The sequence below is a fragment of the Semicossyphus pulcher genome, unplaced genomic scaffold (genome assembly GCF_022749685.1).
Source record: "Semicossyphus pulcher isolate SPU_LCO1_2020_fin unplaced genomic scaffold, fSemPul1.0.p SCAF_16, whole genome shotgun sequence".
Classification (NCBI taxonomy): Eukaryota; Metazoa; Chordata; class Actinopteri; order Labriformes; family Labridae; genus Semicossyphus; species Semicossyphus pulcher.
In genome coordinates this window covers 17,039,371-17,061,753 of record NW_027211670.1, presented here as the reverse complement: position 1 = coordinate 17,061,753, position 22,383 = coordinate 17,039,371, and the positions used below count along the sequence as shown (strand labels likewise).

The window sequence follows — 22,383 nt, the reverse complement described above, 5'->3', positions numbered from 1 at the left end:
TAGGGTGACGCCTAGCAGCTAGCGGCACACACCTGACACCGCATCCTTAATTATGCATAACTTCAAGATTTGGAAGCCTAAAACTTTAATGGGAGACTTGCAAGTTTACCTGCCATACATTATCATGAATGATTAAATACGCTACAAAGACAAGGCCTCTAACATGTATATTTATTTTGTAAAGTTGTGCACTTTTATATTGGACTCAATAGGGATTGACTCGCTTTTGGAGCTAGCCACAAGTGGCCATTTGAGGAACTGCAGTTTATGGCACTTAACTCTTCTTAGAGGTTTAAAGATGAATGTCTTTATATAGCTTTAAAACATGAATAGAGAGGAAGTCCTGTGATGCATTAGAAAAATGAATGAATGTCAAAAGAATTAATAATTTATTCAGAACATAAGCCTATATATATATAATTGTATTATTGTTCCATAAAGACAATGTTGTGGCCGTTATTTAACCCTGGAAATGACTCTAATCACTGCAGACAAAGATTTTAGTGTCCCCTGTGGTGAATATAACGCACAACCACAGCTCGCTGAGTCAACATCACGCTCTCCCTTCTCGCTGTTGATAATAACCAAGCAAAGGTTGTTGTTACTGCAGGACGGAAACAATGTTGAAGACCCACCCACCTCCGGGCCACTCTCTCCGCTTCCCTCTGCCCGTCTCTTCCTGAATCTGAAGTCCGTGTATCACGAGTGAGTAAACCAAATCTTCTTACTTTGTATCGTTAATAACCGTAAAATAATGGCGTTACACGAGTCAACAAAGTGCATGAAAACTTCCACAAGATTTCCGGTGTTTGCTATCTTGTGTCCCTGTTTGTGGAATCGAGGAAATTAGCCTCGCCCAATTAAACAGACACAGACCGTATCGAGCTGTTTAACGGCATCGTTGCATAACTGCAGCAAACCTAAGACTTAAATCATTCTTAAATGCTTAAAAATGCGTACTGGTACTTCTAACTTCTAATCCTACACCCCCTTATGTGTTTAGACTGGATGCTAAATGCTTCACAGTAACTTCCTCCGATAGTATTATGTAACGTTAACGGACCGCAGGGTCGGTACAAGCTCAGGGACACCAGGGGTTTGAATTAAATTAAACATTAGCTCTGCTTGCTAAAACAAATTTAAACTTCATTCTAGGATAACGCCTTATTTGTGTACACAGACGTAAGAGTACGGTACATTCCAGCGTTGTAGCAAGTTAGCAAGTTGTGGATACAGGCCTGGGGATGCTTAAAATCAGATTAGAGGGTCTGCTGCTTTCAGGTGCCCATCGAAAAAAAAGGAGGAAGTGTGAATATGTAGAAACGTGCGTCATGAATCGTAAAAAAATATCTTGTTTGACAAAAGTAAAAATATGTTGATTTGCTGGAAAGATCAACAAGTGGGTTTGAGACATTAATAAAACTATATCTGGTGTTTAAACGTGTTTTATTTAATCAATATGCCAATGAAACGACAGAATGAATACATAAAAGAAATAAACTGAAGTCCTGAGTGTATCAGGCTAGAATTATTCTTATGGCACATATATAAGAATCTGGATTACAACTTTTTTTTTCATCCAATCATTCAGTTGCAAATGTGTGGTTTTAGTGTGGAAATACTGCTATTTTAAGATAGCCATTAAAGGCCTCAAAATGATCCTCAGAAGCAGGCTGTAAACTAACAGGGGAGTGTCAACACACACATTCCCTTGACCTTTAACACAGTTTATTTGTGTCCATTTGAAGAACCCACTGAGGCATCTTTGTATTTAGAATAGTTAAATCTGAACTTTTACAAAAACTTTACTGAATAGGCCCAAATAAGTTGTTGTAATACTCAAATTAGGTTTGACTTATAGAGCTCCCTGTACACTGTCAACAAAAACTGTGACCTCCTAAACGAACAAGGCTTTAGGTTTTACTGTGTTCTTCCTGTGTCTGGTTTCCTGTGTGCATGTAAACAAAGCAGGATTGTTACTACCGCTGTAGCTGCAACTAATATCTTACTGTTATGGGTTGAGAAGCTCCTAAATCCTTCCATAAAACCGACAGGAACTCCTCAAACAGATGGGGTCACACCAAAAGCATCTGTGAGATGGGGAATTCTAATGTGTTACTGTAAAGATTTATTTTTAGACAAGAAAGGGGAAGGAAAACCTGAACTGTGTCATCATCATGTGACAGGGAGATTGACCTCACTGTCACAAACTTACATGAGTTAGTCTTTAGTCTGTGTTGTCAGGAAGTGTTACAGTAACAAGCACCAACTTCATGTCACCTCCAGGTCCTAATTGAAGATGAGCTACCCAGGATACCCTCCTCAGTCCGGTGGATACCCACCTCAACAAGGGGGCTACCCACCTCAACAAGGTGGTTATCCACCTCAACAAGGTGGATATCCACCCCAACAAGGTGGCTACCCTCCGGCAGCAGGCGGCTACCCACCAGCAGCCGGCGGCTACCCTCCTGCAGCAGGAGGCTACCCCCCACAGGCAGGCGGTTACCCTCCACAGGCAGGCGGATACCCCCCTCAGGCAGGCGCAGGTGGATACCCACCCCAGGCTGGCGGTTACCCTCCCGCAGCGGGCGGTTACCCACAAGCAGCGGGGGGCTTCCCTCCTCAGTCTGGTGGCTACCCTGCCCCAGCAGGAGGCTTCCCTCCGCAGGCGGGAGGATACCAAGCTCAGTCTGGAGCAGGAGGCTATCCCTCCCAGCCTCCAGCAGGTGATATTTTTAAATAAATATGTATAATCACATCAAAAGAATATGTATTCAATATGTATTTGAATGTTATGTCAATCTCTTGTTTGCAGCTGGAGGCTGGGGCGCAGCTCCAGGCGGCCATGGAGCGGTACGTAACCTCTTCTCTCACTGACACCTCTGCAGTGCCACGTCACTGATAACATATGGACTGACTTAAGCTAAATCTCCTGTTGGCTTAAATCACCTTATCTTGACCAGTCCTACTTATGAACCTCAGCACTTACAGCTGTCGTCTTTTTGCAGCCAGGAGGGGCTCCGCAGGGATACCCAGGGGGCTCTGCCCCGGGCCAGCCCATGCCAAGTTACCCTGGAGGCCCCGCGACAAACCCCTCCATGCCTGGATATGGAAGTGGAGTTCCAGCCAACCCTCAGGCACCTGCCATTCCTGTAAGAAGCATTCATCTTAAAGCTAGCACTAATCTGAAACTATGTTCCAATGCACATGCTTCGAAAATCACCTTTCTTTCCATGTGATATTTTATTTTCTAATTCTTTCATGTCATTTTTTTTCATCTCTAGAAAGGGTTCAGGGGTTCTATTAAAGACTTCCCGGGGGCTGATCCTCTGAGGGACGTTGAAGTTCTTCGAAAAGCCATGAAGGGTTTTGGTCAGTAAATAGTGTTCATTTTAACAAGCTAACCATTTGTAAGTATTGTGAGTCAACATTGATGAGCATTGTATTTTTCTTCCTTTACACAGGCACTGATGAAAATGCCATTATTGAACTCCTGGGTACTCGTAGCAACAAGCAGAGGGTTCCAATGGTAGCAGCCTATAAAACTACTTATGGAAAGGTATGCTTTTGAAAGTTTGGACACTGATCTCCTGCTTGTGTATTTGACCCTGTAAAGCAACTATGTCCAGGTGTACCTCATGATTTTTTTGTCTGTGTTTTTCCTCCAAGGATTTAGTCCACGATCTGAAGTCTGAGCTGACTGGAAACTTTGAGAAGCTGGTCCTTGCGATGATCAAGAGTCCGTCTCACTTTGATGCCGCTGAGCTCAGAGAGGCTATAAAGGTCGGAAATTGTTGACTAAGCACATGCTTTCAGTTTGGTTGTGTAGTTCAAACCACATTGTGTGACTCATCATGTAAAGGGAAAAAAAGAGCGAATTAAATCCTCTAATTTCCAGGGAAAGCAAGACGAGTCGAGACTATTTTAACTCTTTAAATGAGGTGTGTCTTTTTCTGACTTAAGCGTTTGTTTTACTTTTCGTTTCAGGGCGCGGGAACTGATGAAGCTTGTCTGATTGAGATTCTCTCATCACGCTCCAACAATGAGATTCGTGAAATCACAAGAATCTACAAAGATCGTGAGTTCTGGTTTTTGATATTCTATATTTTTGGTGCAATTTTTTCTTCAGTCAACCGTTTATACGTTTAAAATTAAGACAGAACAAACAAAAAATACAGCATTGTATTTAAGGGTTTGAATTATGAAAACATTCAACATTCAACAAATAAAATACAAGACTTAGAAGCATGTTAAAGAGGGGGTATTATGCTGTTTCACATATTAAGACATATATATAATGTTACAATGTTGGATGTCCAGACTAAACGTGGGTGAAGTTTCAAATCTGCAGGTAAAAGTATGTTGGAGTAATCCCCAGGCTTCTCAGCTCAGTCTGCAGTCTGCTGTGAATGCCAGGTTTCACACAGTTTTTTCTACACGCTGCACTTTGTGACAGCACAAAATGCAGCCTCAGCAGGCTTCTGAGAGCTGTCCAATCAGAAGAAAGTGGGCTTGTAGGAGCTAGGGTTCTTAAAAGGACAGAGCTGACTGAGTCGTTTCAGGCAGAGGCTGTATGAGGGCCTGCACAGAGCACCAGTGTGAGAAAAATGAGGAGTTTTTAATGTAAATTATGCTAAGCTACTCCACAGGTATCACAGAGTCCAAATATTAAACTTGAAATTAGCATAATATCCCCCCATTTAAAATTTGATCTAAGATGGTGCGACAACACTTTTGGTACTTGGACAAAGGAGTGTTGAAAAGTCATGTCCATAAAAAAATGCAAATGTCATGCAAAAGAGTGTATTTTCCTAAAAAGCCACACCTTCCTCGCAGAGTACGGAAAGAGCCTGGAAGATGCGATCAGCAGCGACACCTCCGGTCACTTCCGCCGACTCCTGGTCTCTCTCAGTCAGGTAGCTGCTGCACATTTGATTCCTTAGGAAATCTCTCATGGCAGATTTCAGTGAATGTGAAGCACCAACATGTCTCTCTTTCCAGGGAAACCGTGATGAAAGGGAGACTGTCGACATCGCCTTGGCGAAACAGGACGCTCAGGTATTTAATTAACGGTGATTTGGTCTTATTCAAATTATTTCATTAATCAACAGGCCTGATCATTTTTTTTCTCCTTGACTTGTGTGTCTGCGTGGGCGGCAGAAACTGTACTCAGCCGGGGAAAATAAAGTGGGAACAGATGAGTCCCAGTTTAATGCCATCCTGTGTGCTCGCAGCAAGCCTCACCTCAGAGCAGGTGTGTGAAATCCACACAAGATTATTTGTCTTCCTTCATCTTGTGAAGTTTAACATGTGTCTATTTAAATATTATGACTGTAACTATATCGCCTGTGGTTCTTGTCTTTCTTAGTGTTCCAGGAGTACCAGCAGATGTGTGGCAGGGACATTGAGAAGAGTATCTGCAGGGAAATGTCTGGAAATGTGGAGTCTGGCATGGTGGCTGTGGGTACGTTCTTTAGGTGTCGCTTTTTCCAAACATTAACCAAAGTGAAGTGTCTCTCCGAACACATGTTGAAGCTTTAAGTAGATTTAAAGTCACTTGTCAAGTCTTTGCTGGAAATATCTTGCAGGAGCAAAGAGGCTGCTGTTTGACCTAAATACTTTTTTTTTTTTTATATGCAATGATTGATCAAAAGCAAAGGATGGATTGAAAGCCTGAATAATGCACACTTTCTTTTTCCTTAAACATTTTTATTAGATTTTCAATAAACCACATCATATATTTGTTTGAAGCATATACTAAAGACGCGACTGTACAAAAGCACTAAACAGCTGCACCATTAGAGTGGTGCTGCACACTTTTTAGAAGTGTCATTTTAAACATACATAATGTGGACAACTTCAAGGTCTTTTAAAATGAACTGAACTGCAGTTTACAGTAGGGCTGAACCATTAATTGAAATTTAATCGAAATCGCAATATGGGCTACTGCAATTTTCAAATCGCAGGAGGCGCTATGTTTTTTAAGGGTGTAATGTGTGTTTAAAAAACATTTAAATTTAAATATTGTGCTGCAGAGATGCTCTGGCCTACACATCATACACAGACGAAAGTATCAAATATCTTCTCTTGGTACAAGTCCCTGCCAAAATTACACCATAATCACTAATTCATATTTTTCAATGAAAATGAGAATAATGATGTAAAAATTGTCATTCCCTTTACTATCGCAAATCATAGCGAAATAGCAATATAAGTCAAAATAATCGCAATTAGATATTTTTTCAAAATCGTTCAGCCCTAGTTTACAGTAGTGTAATCAAAGTTTGTGCTGATATGCAACCAGGTTGCAGCTACCCAATGCTTCTAAGTTATGATAAACAATGTGCAACGTTACTTTTTGGGGGTCATGCAAGTATGTTATGTCATGATTGAAATATTCCATACTTAGTTTATTGTTTGTATGTGTCTTTGTTTATCTTTGTCATTTGCCCTTTTTACGCTGGGATTCTGCAACAGCGCTTTACCAAAGCTCTACCGTTACGCTGCCTTTGCCATTTTACATTACACCAAGCAAAACCGCCCGTGTGTGTGCTTTTAAAAAGCGTTCCGGCATTGCTGAAGCAACATGCGCACACAGCTAGGGGTGGGACAAAATATTGATATGGAAATATATTGTCATCCTGACTTGTGCAATACAATTATCAATAGGCTGGCGCCAAATATTGATATTTTAATTTACAAATATACGGCGCTCTAAACAGATTTCCCTACGATTTTGACTCACCGTGTCACTACTTGCTTTTACATGAATGAGGGTAATGTGAATGGAAATTAATTGGTGGAAGAAGTTCATCAGATATTGTGATGTATCATTATGATTGTCTTGCAATATATCAATGGTCAAAGAATCACTGTATCGTGGTATTATCATTATTGTGGGCCAAGTATCACGCATCGTATTGCGCATCGTATTGCGCATCGTAACGCGTATCGTATCGCGTTTCGTAACGTGTATCACGCATTGTATTGCATATCTTTTCTCATTTCGTATTGCATATCATGCATCGTTTTGCGTATCGTATCACATATCACACATCGTATAGTGTATCATGTATCGTATCGTGGCACATATCGTGTATCACAGCGCGTATTGTATCGCATTTCTCATTGAAGACAATAATCTCTCCTTGAACTGGCAGTGTAAACGGGGCAATTGTTGCTGTTGTCGTTGCTGTTATCGTAACTTTGGTCATTGGTCATCATTTCCCCGCATTACTCTGTCATGTTTATTTGTTCCTGTTTTCTGGCAGGTTTTCTCGCACAATACACTAATAAAGTTTTTTTTAATAAAGTAGTACAATTAATAGGCTTATTATTGACAAAAAACATTGCTGAAAAAGAGCAAAGAGCAACCTCTCTGTCTCTATTGTTGTTGTTATTTGAATGTATTGTTTAATGCTTTAATGTCAGCTTTACACAATCATGTTTAACACGTGCTCCTTTTTCTTAGTGAAATGCATCAAGCACACCCCCGCCTACTTTGCAGAAAGGCTCCACAAGGCCATGCAGGTACACCTGTCATTCATCACATGCTATCCTAATTATCACACCTAATCTGCCTCCTGCTCTGAACTTGTTCTGGAGGTACAGAGTTGAATATTTCACTGCTGCTGTCACTGATGTGTCACACCGTGATGTGTTGACAGGGAGCCGGGACCAAGGACACGACCCTCATCCGTATCATGGTGTCCCGCTCTGAGGTGGACATGTTGGACATCAGACAGGCGTATGTGCAGACTTATGGGAAATCACTGTACACTCACATCTCAGTAAGTCAAACCCGCATCGTTATCGTGACTTTTATTAGTTTAGGTTACATTTTTGAAAATGCATAATTATTTTGCTTTGTGTCTCAGGGTGATACCTCCGGGGATTACAAGAAGCTGCTGCTGAAGCTGTGCGGAGGAAGCGACTAAAAACAAAGGAAGAAAACACTTCATTAGGACAAAATGTACGTCCACACTGAAACAATGTTATAGGACCTTATATGGCCACTGATGCATGCAGTTAGACATGTCTGTCAATCATTATTACTTCTGTATTCTCTTCAATAACATATGATTTTTTTTGTTGCTACTGTGTAATAGTAGATGATTGCCAAATAGTGGATATATATTAATATGAATATTTTTCAAGACACAGTAGATGGTTTATTGGGTAAAATGAGTCGTAAAGCAAATGTGGGTGTCTGAAACATAATTAATTACAAAATTTACTAGACTAAATGCTAAAATATTAACATAGAATAGTATAAAGAAAAGCTAAAGATGCAAAGGAAGAACTAATGTCTCACTTATCTAATATTTAAAGTATATATAATGAAACATTTACAACATAACTTTATACATGCAGTGTTTTTACCTAGCGAGGTAAACTTAACCTCCCTGCCAAACATTTCAACTACCGTAAAATCCGGAATATAAGTCGCACAGGAATATAAAATGCAGTCTGTTTTGGGGGGTTTCCCAGAGTGTAAAACGCCTTTCTATGGCTATTTATCAATAAAAACGAGTATACAAGTTATTTTTATTTGAAACACATTCAAAACGTACACAAATTGTTGCCTACCATCTGGTTTCGGCGTGTCGAGTGTACAATCTTGCTAGCTACTGGTGTTGTAGTTGAGTTTAGCCTACGGTGACGTTGATTGTTGTGAGGATGGCAGCCGCACTCGCGATGATAACTGCGCATGTCCGTGACGAAGCTTTAGCGAGATTCGAGCGCCATCGTCTGGGTAAAATACCGTAACACATTAAAATACCTCTACCTGCATTTTCGCACCGGTATATAGGACGCAGTCAACTTTTAAGAGGATAGAAATGTATTAAAAGTGCGCTTATACACCGAATTTTACGGTATGTACAAGTTAATATATAGTCGTCTAAAACTACTAAGCAAGTTTAAACAAAGTATGTATGACTGAATCTCACACAGAATAGATAAAATGATTAAAAGCTTGTTTCACTTGTCTCAATTAAATTTAATTTTTGAATGTAACAACCTGTAATCTGCTCCATCTTTAAGTTACCATGTCAAATAAGCAGACCTTTAACTCCTGCATGCAAGTCTATGCAAATTTCACTCTATATCAGCTTTGCAAAACTTTCAACTCTTGAATGATAAGCCTCTCCTATCATTGCTCTGCATTGAGAGACGACGTTGCCTTTTTCCTGAGTGCTTAGAAGCCAAAGCTTAAAGACGGATCGTGTTGTGCCTTTGTGTCGGGGCTGCTGTGTAAACTTTTGGGAGCTAATCGATATTTCACTGTGGGTTTTTTAGCATACAATCAATAAGGATACAGTAATGTGATATTTACATGTTATATTGTTTACTATACCTTCTTAGGGTCCTGTACTGGGTTGTACATGTTGCTGCCAGTAGAGGGCTCTTTGCTCACATGAAGAATCATCTCTTATGTCTGTGTTTGTTTTGCCTGCTGACTGTAGAAGTTTGGCTTTCTTCTAACTATCTCTTGCACTAACTCTACCATGCAATCCTCCTTGTTATGTAATCATGATAAAGGTTGAAATCAAATGGATGCCTTGTCAGTTTTGCCATGCGATGGTCTCGGTCTCCTGAGACTTACAAACAGCCACTTCTCATATCAATAAAAAAAACATTTTGGCATATCTGGATTGTCTTTGTGAAATGGGATCATGTGATTTGCATGAGACACTGACTGTGGATTTTGCGCTCTGAGCCGACACACAATGAGCAATTTGCATTTCAAAGGCAGCCTCATTTTCACCACCTTGGTCTGGATTATGACTGAGTCGAACCCCCCTCCTCCCCTGTGTGCTACGAGCATCACAAGCTGCACGTTCTGCTAAAAGGTGCGAGTAATGTGCCTTACATAAGTGATGTCTGTGTGCGTGTGCTTTGCTGAATACTCTGAGAGGGGGAGAAAATGCACAGGTTTGCTTTCCGTCTCCACTGATACGGCACAGAGAAGCTTTTCTCGCGGCTATAAATAATGTCCATATTGGAGACGCGGGTGTCCTAAAGTCTTCTTTTTGTTGTGCTGGCTGGCCTCAAAGTGCATTCTCAGAGGGAGACAAATGACTTCACCGAGCCTCACTCGCTTCTTCTACACCTTCTCACTCCACACTCGAAAATAAAAAGCTCCCAGCAGCCGGAGAACAAAAACGGATGAATATTTTATGGGGGTATTTGTGTATTTTCTCTCCAGTCGAGACCGTTTGCCGTGATACCTCCTGGTATATAGGTCAAAAGGAAAATCAGGAGGGGCTCCCATTTGGCTTTTACTTTTAGAGACAAAACAGAACACTTCCCCTGATTCTGATTTCTAGAAAAAGGTGCCTGAATTATTAACGTGATAGCAGGATGCAGCACTCTGTCTGGGACGGGATCACACTGAGATGCACACACATGCAGACACGAGCATATAAAAATGGTGTCGCTCGATATTCTCTGTCTGCATCATCAGTATTGAGAAAAGATGGGAGCTTTTAAAGTCAGACATTGATTTGTGTTAGAGCTCACACTTTTCATCACATCTCTGGAGCTCCCTTTTATCCAAAATGACAGTTTTATAGATTTTTATTTGGTATTTTGAGTGTTTATTGCAAGAGAATGTGACTCCATTTTTTAAAAATGTGTCCTATAAGAAAATAAAATTAAAAATGATGCAAAATTACTTATTTTAAGCGGTAATTTTGCAAAAAAGACTAAAGAAAAAAAGGTACAAAACAAAGCAACTGATAACACAATGTCTCATTTAGGGATGTGCACTTGAACCGGTTAACCATTAACCGACCATTAAGAATACTAGTTAAACGGTTATATAAAATGTTGTATTTTTTTAATATACATTTATATATGGGAAACGTGTGTTTTGTTGTCATTAGCTGAGCTGAGCCTGAGAGGAGAGTGTGGGACTATTTCACCAAAGACGAATGTTACAGCAATGCAGTACTTCAATACAGCAGTGGTACAAGCACAATGCAGTACCACATGCAAAGCAAACATCCACAAGCATCCCGACCGGCGGATACAGCGCCAAGCTTCTCAACTGTCTTGTTTTTCACAGAGGGAGAAAAGGATTCAACGTGTGTTCTCGTTTTCTTAAAGCTCCTGTGAGGTACTTTCAGTCTGTGTTGATTTTGGCGCCCCCTGTGGACAAAGCCTCTCATTGCTGATTTTTGTACATGCTTAAGAGGTGTTTTTTAACAAAACATCTCATCCTGCTTTCTTTAACAGTCATGTGTATCACTCACTTTAAATTTCTGCCCTGGAAAATGTGAACAAAGGCAGCGTGCAGTTCATCACTTCGTCCGACACCTACCCCCCGCCAGCAGTTTCGGGCAATAAAAATAACTATATCGAAATAATCAATCTTGTCGCTGATGGTCCGGTTTGCTTTTGTAGGTCATATAGAGACATCATAATAAATTTCAGCCTGTTTCATAACCAGAGAAAAAACTCCTCACAGGAGCTTTAATCTTTTTTTGTTCCCATTTTAATCTTGTTGGTTAACCGGTTATTAACCGTTAAGAGTTAACCGGTCAAAAAAAGAAATTCTAAATGCACTTACCTAGTCTCAGTAAAGTTCTGTTTCACCAGTAGATTCAACATAATCTGGATGCAAAATTAAAATCTGTAAATGTATTGAGATTCATCCCCATAATTCACAATCCCATCACCGCCCTCTAATATTAATACTATCTCATAGACAATCAGTAAAAGTAAGTATTGACCACATTGTTGATTTCCTGTGGATTTCCCGCAGCTGTCCAAAGAGGAATGTGTAGTGAAGTGACATTTGGTTGCCAGGGAGCCGGGACATAATCCCGCTTTAAACTTCACGAGTGCATATAAGCAAATTACAAACCCCGAGGATTAAGATGAACAACACATAATGAGATGTTGCTGCTGCAGATATCAATATCCAGCCTGCACGGCCTCTGATATTTGATAAAAAATAGAACCCCTCCAACTGCTCTCTTTTATTCGTGTTTGCGGTCTGAAAACATCCCGCTAAGGAGGCTTTGAATCAGCAGGACGCTATCTGACACACAACAACGCTATAAATGGCTGCTACATAATGTATTCACTGCAAAACAACAGCAGGAGTTTAAAGTTTTAAGGGTGTACGAGCCTCCCATTTCCATCTAATATGATGGTGTTAGGAATTTACATAATTCCCAAACATTCCACCTTCTCCCTGCTTGAAAAGATAAATTAGTTGAGTTGTTATATAACCACTTACATTGTTAGAGCTGTGCTGAAGTTAAGTAGGGGAATGTAAAGGCACACTGTGTGCTGTATGAAGCTTTAAAGCCAGGCACAACACAGACGCCTCTGAATAATACACAGTACTGTCAGTAATTATCACAAATGAGCTCCAAGAAGATTTCTACATCAAGCAGCGCGACACTTCAACTGTGAGATAAGCACACATAGGTGGTCTTATATGATGTCACTGTCTGCTTTTAGATCATCTGTTTCTTAAGGATATCAGCTTTATGTGACGTCTGCCTCCTCTGAGATCTGATGGATTATGTGGAGCAGAAGAAAAGCTCACAGCAGCAGCGGCAGATGTGTCAGGGGACAATCCAGATGAGGAACAGGCAGATATTTGCGATCTGTAGGTATACAGTCTGCTCTGAAAAGAGATCAAATCATGGCATTAAAGCTACAACACTGGATTTACCTCATAAGACATCAAAAGCCCGTAGAAGTCACATAATCTGTGTGCTGTTTCAGCGAATGAATTCCATTAAGAGATTCAATAAAATCTATATTTTTCCAAGAATAACATTAAATTAATGATTTGAAGTGTAACCTTTACACAACTTCGGAACGGTTTGCTCATGTTTTCAGCCATGGATTCACCAACTGAAAGATAAAACTGCTTTTTAAAGTGTATATATAGTTTATCCTGATACTATGGGACGGATACCAAGTATCAAATCATCAAATTATACATACAATACAACAAGCAGGCTACACATTATGAAGAATTTTAGAATAATGTAGGCTATATTATTTAAATTATTAATTTTTTTTTTGGTAAAGTTCTATTTAAATTACTTATATAGATACTGCCATGAAGCTATAACCAGGGATTAATATAGTCTCGTCTTAATCCATTTTAATACACCGTCATTCATTTGTGGATTATATTTTGTATTTAATCTGAATTTGCGAATCAGGAGGGGATCAAACAAACAAAGGGGGGTAAAAAGGAAATTATTTACCTCTGAAATGTACTGAAGGAGAAGTATGAAGTACCAGAAAAGGTAAAATTGTCTATTTACATACAAGTGCTTCAAAAATATAGGGGAGACTGGGGACAGTTGTAGCATGGGACTGTTTCTGGAACCTGTCTGGACTCTTAAATAAGTAGTGTGAACTGTATGTCATACTTTATCAACTTTAAATAGTACAATAGGCAGACAGATGTAACTTTAAAGTTCAGACCAAGTAATTCAATTCGACGACAGGCATTCCATGAGTGCTAATAAAGAGCACAATAGCACTGAGTCTTTGTAACCATACGTATCAGGCGTTCTAAATATCATTAATTAACAAGACAGCAAACTGTTGTTGTCTAGATTGTTGTTGTTGTCTCTGCTTAGATGCTTATATTGTTTAAAACATAATCAGCTTGTAGAAGTGTTGTATATAAGCAATATAACACTCTAGGTTGTGCTGTTGGACTGAATATTAGCACGGCTGTCCTACTGAAGACTGAATCATAGGTGTACTGTACAACAGCACTCCTTGTGTGATTCAGCTTTTTGTGGTTGGTCTACTCAAACAAGTCTTTGAGTTATTGGGATAAATGCAAAAAGTGTTACAACCGTCCCCAGTCTCCCCTACAATGCTGCCCTCTGAAATGTAGTGTATGAGAAGTATGGAAATACCCCTCCTACTAAAAAAAAGGGAGGTAAAACTAGATGAAATATATACTTAAGTGCAGTACTTGTAAACAAACTTCCACCTCTGCTTTTATGTCATGTAATAGGCCTATTTTTCGTAATGGGAATACAGTGGCGATATGGGAGCCAGGTGCGTTTACAAACAAAGCCCCGCCTCCCTTTACCTTAAATGTCCATTGCACGGAAATATGATTGGCAGAGGGCTACAGCTGCTTGAGCGGTGAGACATGGCGGAGTTTGTAGTCTGAAGAGTTGTTACACTTTTCAGCATGTCGAGAGAACTTGATTTCGGGACAATAATGTCTTCGTAACGTGCGCAGAGCGGAGCTTAAAGCGACAGAGACGTCTTTTTTTTGTTGGGAAGGACGGAGCGGCGGTTTGGAAAATGTGTTGTCATCTTCGTGCAGTCAACAGCCTTGGGCAACAAATATGGCTACTTCTTGTGTATCCTTCAATTCGGGTGGAAAACCGTCCCAACTGGGCCGAGCGGGATAGTTTCGGTGAGTCGCCACAGTAGTAGGAAGTGACTGCCAGAAAGATTAAAGAAGCTGGATTCGTCCCGGAGCTGCTTTTAAAGCGAAGTGAGGGAAGAAGAAGAAGGAGAGATGGAGCCCAAGCATAAAGAGTTGTTGGAGAAATGTTACCAGAACTTAGTGGAGTCGATAACAGATGCGGGCCGAGTTGTGGATGTTTTGGCTCACTGCGGGACCCTCAGCCAGTCTGAACGCTACGAGCTGGGACACAACTGCTCCTCCAACTCGGAAAAAGTGGACCTTCTGCTGAAGATACTGATAAGTAAGGACAGAGACCATTTCGCGGAGTTTTGCTCGGCTCTGGAGAAGACGCACCCTCACCTGCACTCTGTGCTGCTGGACGGCATCGCACCGGTGGATCACACAACCGGTAAGACATAATACTAGGGTTAATAACTTGATTTGTCCTTGTTATTACAATAGAGTAAGAATAGATTGTTAATAATAGATATGTATGGTAGCATCTTTAGCTTCATTATCCTAATGTACAGTGTGTTTTAGATGACTAGTGCCCTTTTATTTTGGTTCTGATCCAGTCTTCGATCCAGAATGATCTAACTTACATTAGCGGTATTGACCATATGACAACTTGATGAAGGGCATGATGACTTTTCCTTTGGGCAAGAATACAGAGAGAGAGAGAGGGAGAGAGGGCTTCACAATCATGTGACCTGATGCTTATTTACACTCACACTACTGTGCTTGTTTCCTCTGCCATGTCACTAAAAGCACAGCCTGCCAGCCCTTTGTGAAAGCATTTAATGGACCTAAAAAGGACCCAGACAATCAATGCAGTGACAGCAGGGCTGCCTAAAGTTCTAAATGTGTGTGTTTGAATCAATAACCCACTGTTAGAGTCCAGTGAATGAGTGAAGAATTAAAAATGTGTTAATGCACACAGTGTAGACAGTGACTTACTTTACAGTGTTGTTTAGTTTTTGTTGGTTTAGTACCAAGCCGCAAATGACACTAACTATTTTATTATGAATGAATTAGGCAGTTCCGAGGAGTAACGTTTACGTTAAAAAATGTCAAATAAATATAATGTAAATTTGCCTATTTTGTCCGACCAACAGTCCAAAACCCAAATTATATATATTCTATTTAATATCACATACTTTTAATTGAGGAACTCCAGGAAATATTCTGCTTAAAAAGTGGTTAAAACAATAAATCCATACCCCAAAAAAGTCATGCATTAATTTCTAATAATTGACTGAATTTTCAGCTCCAGTGTTGTGTTTGTCCAAAGAGTACAACAAAATCATGAGATGAGATGAGATGAGAAAAAAAAACAGGAAAAAGCATTGTGTTTTTCACTTTGGAAATCAGCATTGTTTTGCGTTTATACTTAAATAAGTAGAAAATTAGCCATGATCAATAAATGTTGATTTTATTGGGATGGGATGGGGATCACAGGGTAACTCACGATACATGGCCCACGATAACGATATTATCATGTATCACGATAACGATATTATCATGATAGTATCACGATACAGTGATTCTGAGATAATTCACATACTGCTACAGCATTCGTTTGTTGAGAAAAACAGAAAAAAGCAACATGTTTTGTTATCAGCACTGTTTTGCATCTCCGCTTATTTAATGAGTAAAACAATTAAGTCAATGAATGTCAATTTGTATGTGGTATAATTGGGGTGGGAATCAAAGGATGCCAGGTGCGATACGCGATAATATCACGATACACTGATTCTGCGATAATTCACATACTGCAACAGCATTCATTTGTTGAGAAAAACATTCATCAGTATTGTTTTGCATCTATTCTTATTTAATGAGTAAAACAATTAAGGCAGTGAATGTCAATTTGTATGTGGTATAATAGGGGTGGGAATCACAGGGTGCCAGGTGCGATACGCGATAATATCACGATACAGCGATTCTGCGATAATTGATATATTGCAGTATATTCACGTTACCCTCCTCGCCCTCCCTGAGGAGTCATGATGTAGTGACGCAGTGAGTCAAAATAGCAGGGAAATGTGTTTAGAGCGGCATATATTTGTAAATTAAATATCAATATTTGCCGCAAGCCTATCGATAATTGTATTGCACAAGTCAGGACGACGATATCGACGATATTTTGTCCCACCCCTTTGGTACAAGTGATCATTTTACAGTCTACCAAATTCCACAGTGTACAGTACACACGTTTCGCAGGAACAATATAGTCAGAAATACCTTTTTTTTTCAAGGCAAAATCCACAAAGATCAACAACATGCATCAAATTATATTCTTCCAATTAGTCCTGTGAGTTTACACTAGATGATACAATGATAAGATGACACGAACAGTCGATCAGCTTCCTCATATCCTCTCTGCGGTTTGATTCTCTTCCTCTAAGCAAAATCCTGCAGCCGCAAAATTGCTCCTCCTTTTTTTTTTTTACGATGCTTATAAATTCGCTGTTAAATTCAGCAGACGCCAAACTGTTAATGATTTATGTCCCGAAAAATTGGCACTAATTCTGCCTTTCATGTGTAGTTTTCATATTCAGCAGCAGACAGAAATAGAGGCACACTGCTTCATGGTCCTCGCTCAGCACCTCTCCGCCACCTTTGCATTTCAAAAGCAATATTTGCATTGCTACTTTGTTCACTCAGATATTGTATCATACGAGCTGAATAGTGAGGTGTTAATTATACATTTATTCTGTTGGCATTATTTATAAGAGAAATGAAGCTGCACAGAGAGTTCTTTTTTCCAAGCTTTTCATTTTTGTGCAGCATTTCACAATCATGCACCAATTGTAAAACCGCGCACTGCCACTGAATTTCTGCTGCAGCTGGATACGTTTTTACATGATCACGTTCTGTGCTGCTCTTTGAATCAGTCTTTGCTGTAGTCTTTGCTGCCTGTTGGTAGTCACACAAATGGGCTGAGCTGCTTTTCGCTACTGGGCAGACAGGTTCCTCCACTGCGCCGCCAAAAGAAGGGCCTTTCCCCAGGAAAAGAGGTAGCTGGTTACAGCCTATGTTTTGAAACAATATGCACTGTCAGCAGCGTGATGAAGCAGCTCCCCAGATGCCCAGAATCCCAGAGGGTGGCAGACAGGGATCATCTCTGAAATCAAAACAGGGTTAACGAGTGTTAGCTTCATTAGCGAAGCCCAGCAGGCGCTCTGAAATCAAATGTCAACAACAGAGCTAAATGTTGCCTATTGAACTGATCACAGAGCTGCGAGAATGATACAGTACTTAAAAGGGCTTTTTTGTTTTCATAAATACACAAAGATATTCTGTAGTTTTATATAACCGTAGCTGCAGGGCCGACAGTAGAGACCTTTTGTTTACAGACGGCTCTCACCTTTTGGTGCAGAACAATAACATGACGGCAGCACATTATAAGGGCGTGGATCACGGCTGACGTGTTCACTTGGCTTTGCTGTGCCGCTGTAAATAAGACTGAACGTAAGGCAGTCAGAGAGTTAAATGCTGGATTTCAATGGTTTTATTTACAACTTTATTTATACTTTACATTCTTCCTATTAAAGGGGAAGTAGTTTAGAGCACAGACATCGTAAGAAGCATTTTATTGTAGAACCAAAACAGTGGTTTAGCTGCTTCACACCCATGATCGATATAGTGGTAGATGGTTTACAGCCATGCTAGCCACTCTATAAAGGTATAATTCTCATGTTTAATATACTATATTGATAAAGCAAAGTCTTGGACCAATTTAAATCCGACCTTGGTGGTGGGGCTAGTTGTGGGAACAAAGAGGAACACCAAAGTCCACACAGACAATCATCGCTGCACCAACATCCAAAGTAATTGTTGCTTTTCTTAACCACAGATGTTAACAATCTGGTGCAACTCTATTCATCCTCTTGGCACCATTAATGTCTATAGCAAACTTCATGGCAACCCATCAAATAGTAGTTAAATGAGAACTCCACCTATTTTGTAAACCTCAAAAAGGCTGTTTACAGGTCTTGTTGAGTACAACCGCTTATGTGTAACAAACTTCTGGTGGCTCCAAGTGACGTCAGCGTATCTGCTGTTAAAGAGGCCCATTCTATTATTAGAAAACATTTATGTGTATGTGGTGTTAAATCAGATTTTATTAAAGATGCACTAATCAGACTCTTTAAGTTTCAATACCAATGCATGCACTTTGGGTATTGGCTGACTTAAAGTGATAATCTCGAAGTTCTCAGTTTCATTCCATTTGGCGACACCTATTGGCGATAAAAGGTAATTTGCGGGAGCAAATGTTCCAGATAACCAGACGCGTACGGTTGGATACTTTGTTACAGTTGTAACTCTTGATTTTCCTCGTTGACGGTCGCTTTCCTTTTTAGACTGTTTGCCTTCATCTGAGCGTTGAATATTTTTGAAGTTGTATCTGTAGTCATCGATCTTTTCTTTGATTGTTCAGCCATAGTAGATTAATGTTTACTCGCAACACTTGTAGAGACCGGAAAAGCAGCCGCTTAGCTCGGCCTACCCTCTCTAAGGACACAGGTGATGGAAAACGCGTCACTAACTGGGCACCTCTTGTGATTTTTTTTTTTGTGAAAGTCACCACAGACAGCCAGTCTGTAATACTGCAAATGCAAAGGCTTCCATCAGTTGGCCATAGGCTCAATCACCCTTGTGTTACCTCATTCAGCGATAGATAGTGACGTCATCAAGATTATTACTCTAACATTGTTAAACAAAATGTAGCGACAACTTTGCAGTCTATAGCAAGTTGCAGTAGAAGTTGTTGGCAAAGCAAGCATGAAATACATAAGTGATAATGTATATAATAGTATAGTAAGCAGGTTGTTGTAGCAGAATGGAACTCCAACCCCGAGCCGCATCCCTAGCAACGGTCTGTTCTTCATAGCAACAGTCTGTTCCAGAGAAATATCAGACCTCCGAATGGTGTAACTAACCAATCAAAATCAAGTATTTAACACAGCTGTGTAATAACTGAAAACAGTTGACACCTCAGCTCCCTCCATGCCAGCAAGTTAGCTCCTGTCTGTTCGTCAGTAGTAGTAGTAGTAGGAGTAGTAGTAGTGGCCCCTGTCATAAATTCGCAGTTATCAGTTATTGCCTGCTGAATGTTTACTTTTATTACTTCCTTCATGAAACTTGAGGCAATGTGAGAGAAACTTCCTGGAGCGGATGGATCAATTAGATCAAAGAAAACGTGACCTAACTGGACACGTAGATTAAAAAGGGTTTCAGCTTTGACACCAAATGATATTGACCTTATTTTGTCACATCGTCATTATCAGCGCTCACTGTTTGTGCTCCTGTTCTTTCAGCTTTGAGAGAAAACTTTTAGAACATTTTCCACCACGTTGCCGCAACTTCAGAAAAACAGTTCAACCTAAATGAGACACTGGAGCGGTGAGGGTCAGACCCGCAGTGAGGTCCGGGTCACATGACTTCCACGGAGCAGGAAAGCGAGCGAGCTATGACACAGTGAACCTTGCCCATTGAGACACTCTCTGCTCAAACAGAGTCATGGGAAACTTAAGCTAGAGCGAGAACAAAGAGAGCTTGATCCATGGGATGCCACGGTTCCTGAGGCACATCACTCTTTTTTTTCTCTTCTTCTTCTTTCAGTGCTTTGCTGGGAAAAAGAGGGGTGAGCCATGTTAGCTGGGCTCCTTCCAGTCTTAATCAAACTCATAGTCTCCTTGAGCTAGTGGGAGCTCAGCCAGCCGGGGATTGATTTAGAGGACTGAGACGTGGGTAAATAGAATCGTTTGTCATGCTCCCGCTCAGACTCCAGCGTCACACTTTACATCAGGGCGGAAGTTGCTGATTTAACTGAACTATAAGCAGCTCATCCCAAGGCTAAGTTAGATCCGAGTGAATGTGCAATGTGGGCTGTTTGATGGAGACTTGTGCAGTTTGTTAAATATTTTAAGCATCATTAAAATCTTCTTTTCTCTGACACACTTAAAGGAGGAAATGAGGAGGTTTATGCACTGACAAATAAAGCTGGAAGTGGAGTTATAACATTTGCTGGTTACTCATAAAGTTGCTTGGATTTGCTGTTTTTCTGTTTCACATGAGTCCCTTTTGGGCTCTCTGTTTCTCACATTTTATCCACCATGTGTCTCTTTTAAAAATGTCACAATAAAGCCCAATTGTTGCTGGATAATGGAGGCCGATAATGATCAGTCAGTGGTCATTTTTTTATGGGAACACATGAACACACTGATAAGGATCTCCTGAGATGAATAAACCGTTTGTTGTAACTGTGTTTTTGTTAAACTATTTTGGAGCTGAAACAATCAGTCGGTTAGTTAAAGATACAATCATCAAGTCTCTTGGGCGCCTCCCACTGCCGATAATCGGTGGTTACGAGAGCACTCTTCCCAATTTTACCACACGTCTACAGCTGGCTCCCTTTGTCATGGTTCTACCTCTTGATTTTCCTCACTTTGGTTTGTAGACTGACTAAATCTGAGCGTCTAATTTGTTTTTTTCTTTGGTGGATTTTAACTTATTTTTTATTTTTATTCTACACATGGGTCTGTATGTGACTGACTGACTGACTGACTGACTGATTGAGTAAGTGACGGTACTTTCAGAGCCAAATAAAGTTCCAACACTTCAAAATAAAAGCATTGTGTACAAACAAGGGGAGTCAGAATTCCAGATCAGGCTTTTACTCAGAAAAAGCATACCGAAAGTGTTGACCTACTTTACTCTCCATGCCTGTGACTTTTACTACAGGAAGAGATGTTAATATTGCCGTCCGAGATCAATAGGACTCACACATTCATTTTCACCGCGTATTTTGGCCGAGAACTGCGCACGGCTCGCGGTAAAAATAAGCGAGCCTCCTATTCTCTACATTTTCTTCAGTGAGTCGTGTGAGATACGTGCGCGTCACACCAGCAGTGTGAGGACCCTCATCTGCTTTCATGCATTTCAAATGAAAATGAACATGTCCCGCAGCCGTCACGCACACGCAACGCTTCCAGTGTTGCCCACAAAAGTGCACAATAACCTTATGTGGTCAGCCACATACTAGCCAGCCACATACCTTGTCTTGTTGAAGTTGTATCTGTTGTCATCGATCTTTTCTTTGTTTGTTCAGCCGTAGTAGATTACGGTTTACTCGCAATGCTTACAAAAAACAGAAGTGCAGCCGCTTAGCTCCGCCTGCCCTCTCTGGCAGACCAACCACTGCTGGCTGATGGAAAACGCGTCACTGACTGGGCGCTGCTTGTGTTTTTTTTCTGCGAGTGTCGCCACAGACACCCAGTCCATAAAAATATGATATACTGCAAATGCAAAGGCTTTCATCAGTGGGCCATAGGCTCAATCACCATTGTGTTACCTCATTCGGTGATAGATAGTGTCTTAACAGACATTTATTTAAATGAAAAAGTTCAAGATTGTTACTTTAACTATTCTCTAAACAGAAATGTAACGTGTTTGATTCAGTGATCAACGATTGATCAATATCATCATCGCAAGCTTCCCAGACTTGGTTAGGGGATTCGGGAAGTAACAATGAAATAAAACTCAGGGAAAAAGAACGAGGGAACAAAGTATAAGCAAAAATAATTAACTTATTATCTATCATTATCTATACTGCTGGCAGGTGGCTGGAGCCTATCCCAGCTGTCATTGGGCGACAGGCGGTGTACACCCTGGACTGACCGCAGTCAATCACAGGGCTGACACATGTGTTCAACACTCCTGTCGAAACCCCGCCCCCCCCTGCCCCTCGCCTGTGACGTAAGGGGTTCTTGGTTCTAGACCAGCAAAGATTTGGGTCAAAAAAGGGGTAACAGAGAGAGACAACCTTTCATGCTCAAACTCACAAGCAACTTTAGAGTCACCGATTAACCGAGCATGTCTTTGGACAAAGACAGGCGTCGAACCAGGGTTCAAACTAGGAACCTTCTAGCTGTGAGGCGCTAACCACTGCATCACCT

The 22,383-nt window shown here is 40.6% G+C and overlaps 2 protein-coding genes across 3 annotated transcripts in view; both read left to right on the top strand.

Annotated features, from left to right (window-relative positions):
* The first annotated feature begins 621 nt into the window (after positions 1-621).
* LOC138593222 (annexin A4-like) lies at positions 622-9,642 on the top strand. Its single transcript, XM_069664131.1, has 15 exons — positions 622-705; positions 2,287-2,726; positions 2,816-2,853; positions 3,009-3,152; positions 3,285-3,372; positions 3,465-3,559; positions 3,670-3,783; positions 3,988-4,078; positions 4,837-4,916; positions 5,002-5,058; positions 5,161-5,254; positions 5,369-5,464; positions 7,472-7,530; positions 7,668-7,790; positions 7,878-9,642. Exons 2-15 carry the CDS (start codon positions 2,300-2,302, stop codon positions 7,935-7,937), a joined length of 1,566 nt encoding a protein of 521 aa, XP_069520232.1. The 5' UTR covers positions 622-705; positions 2,287-2,299; the 3' UTR covers positions 7,938-9,642.
* A 4,515-nt stretch (positions 9,643-14,157) lies between these two features.
* LOC138593538 (disks large homolog 5-like) overlaps positions 14,158-22,383 on the top strand; it is a 44,546-nt gene continuing 36,320 nt past the window's right edge. For both annotated transcript variants that reach the window (XM_069664597.1, XM_069664596.1), the window contains exon 1: positions 14,158-14,828. In XM_069664597.1, the coding sequence (XP_069520698.1) occupies positions 14,531-14,828 (298 nt within the window). In that variant the 5' untranslated portion in view covers positions 14,158-14,530. The remainder of the gene's footprint in view (positions 14,829-22,383) is intronic.